Source organism: Nanorana parkeri, unplaced genomic scaffold (assembly GCF_000935625.1).
Source record: "Nanorana parkeri isolate BGI_ZX_2015 unplaced genomic scaffold, ASM93562v1 scaffold2085, whole genome shotgun sequence".
Lineage (NCBI taxonomy): Eukaryota > Metazoa > Chordata > Amphibia > Anura > Dicroglossidae > Nanorana > Nanorana parkeri.
This window is the reverse complement of record NW_017308353.1, coordinates 6337-7910: the sequence shown is the minus strand read 5'-3', so window position 1 is coordinate 7910 and position 1574 is coordinate 6337. Positions and strand designations below refer to the sequence as shown.

The 1574-nt window shown below is 53.6% G+C and overlaps 1 protein-coding gene across 1 annotated transcript in view; it reads right to left on the bottom strand.

The window, feature by feature from the left end:
• Window positions 1-1574, bottom strand: part of LOC108800624 (ATP-binding cassette sub-family D member 1-like) — a gene marked incomplete at its 5' end in the record, with an annotated part of 11463 nt that overhangs the window by 5627 nt on the left and 4262 nt on the right. The window contains one exon of the mRNA XM_018572608.1: window positions 181-326. Within this exon, the coding sequence (XP_018428110.1) occupies window positions 181-326 (146 nt within the window). The remainder of the gene's footprint in view (window positions 1-180; window positions 327-1574) is intronic.

Here is a 1574-nt window from a genome sequence, read left to right as displayed (position 1 = left end):
GGGGTGACGCCCGGTGACCGCTCCGGGTGTCACCCAGCCTCGGGACGGCCCTGCCCCCAGGCATTGACAAGCACTGACCCCCCCTGCAAGGGAGGAGTTCCGCTGTAATGAAAAACATCCACAAGGGGGCGACAGATGACAGCCTGCACAGGCGAATGGATAGCGCGCACGTATGCTCACCTCCTTCTCTGGGCACCAAGTAGTTCAGGTTCACTATAGTCAGGATGGCTTCCAGGTCGTTGTCGGTGAAGCCTTTTGCCCTCATGTCACTGGCAGTGTCGGGGTAAATCACTTGATCGCGGAGGGTGCCCACCGACATGTAAGGCCTGGGAAAGCAAAGGAAATGATGAGCTCAGGCAATAGGAAACGGAGCCATTTATTCACTAAACTTCACATCATAAAACCCGAGGAAACTAAGAAAAAGGAAGACAATTACTATTTAAAATCAAAGAGATTCCGAAATGTTCCCGGCAATCTCATCACGTGCGGATGTCGTCATTGCTCCTTGCTGCTCTAGGTCGTCATTGCTCCTTGCTGCTCCATGTCGTCATTGCTCCTTGCTGCTCTAGGTCGTCATTGCTCCTTGCTGCTCCATGTCGGCATTGCTCCTTGCTGCTCCATGTCGGCATTGCTCCTTGCTGCTCCATGTCGGCATTGCTCCTTGCTGCTCCATGTCGGCATTGCTCCTTGCTGCTCTAGGTCGTCATTGCTCCTTGCTGCTCTAGGTCGGCATTGCTCCTTGCTGCTCCATGTCGGCATTGCTCCTTGTTGCTTTATGTCGTCATTGCTCCTTGCTGCTCTAGGTCGTCATTGCTCCTTGCTGCTCTAGGTCGTCATTGCTCCTTGCTGCTCTAGGTCGTCATTGCTCCTTGCTGCTCTAGGTCGTCATTGCTCCTTGCTGCTCTAGGTCGTCATTGCTCCTTGCTGCTCTAGGTCGTCATTGCTCCTTGCTGCTCTAGGTCGTCATTGCTCCTTGCTGCTCTAGGTCGTCATTGCTCCTTGCTGCTCTAGGTCGTCATTGCTCCTTGCTGCTCTAGGTCGTCATTGCTCCTTGCTGCTCTATGTCGTCATTGCTCCTTGCTGCTCTATGTCATCATTGCTCCTTGCTGCTCTATGTCATCATTGCTCCTTGCTGCTCTAGGTCGTCATTGCTCCTTGCTGCTCTATGTCGGCATTGCTCCTTGCTGCTCTAGGTCGTCATTGCTCCTTGCTGCTCTAGGTCGGCATTGCTCCTTGCTGCTCCATGTCGGCATTGCTCCTTGTTGCTTTATGTCGTCATTGCTCCTTGCTGCTCTAGGTCGTCATTGCTCCTTGCTGCTCTAGGTCGTCATTGCTCCTTGCTGCTCTGTCCATAGTGAAGGTGGGCTGCGTCTGCCCGTTGTGTGCCACCCGTAGTCATCAATAGCACTCTCTGTCCTGTGCTGGCAGATCTCATTGTCAGCTACATGCGCACATTGCTGCCCCAACAAAGGGTTAAAGGCTCTCGGGGCTCGGGTGGTACATTGAAGGGCAATGCGCTTTTATAAGAACCCGGCCCTCCATTTGCCCTCTAATGGCGCGGTGCAAACTCTTCC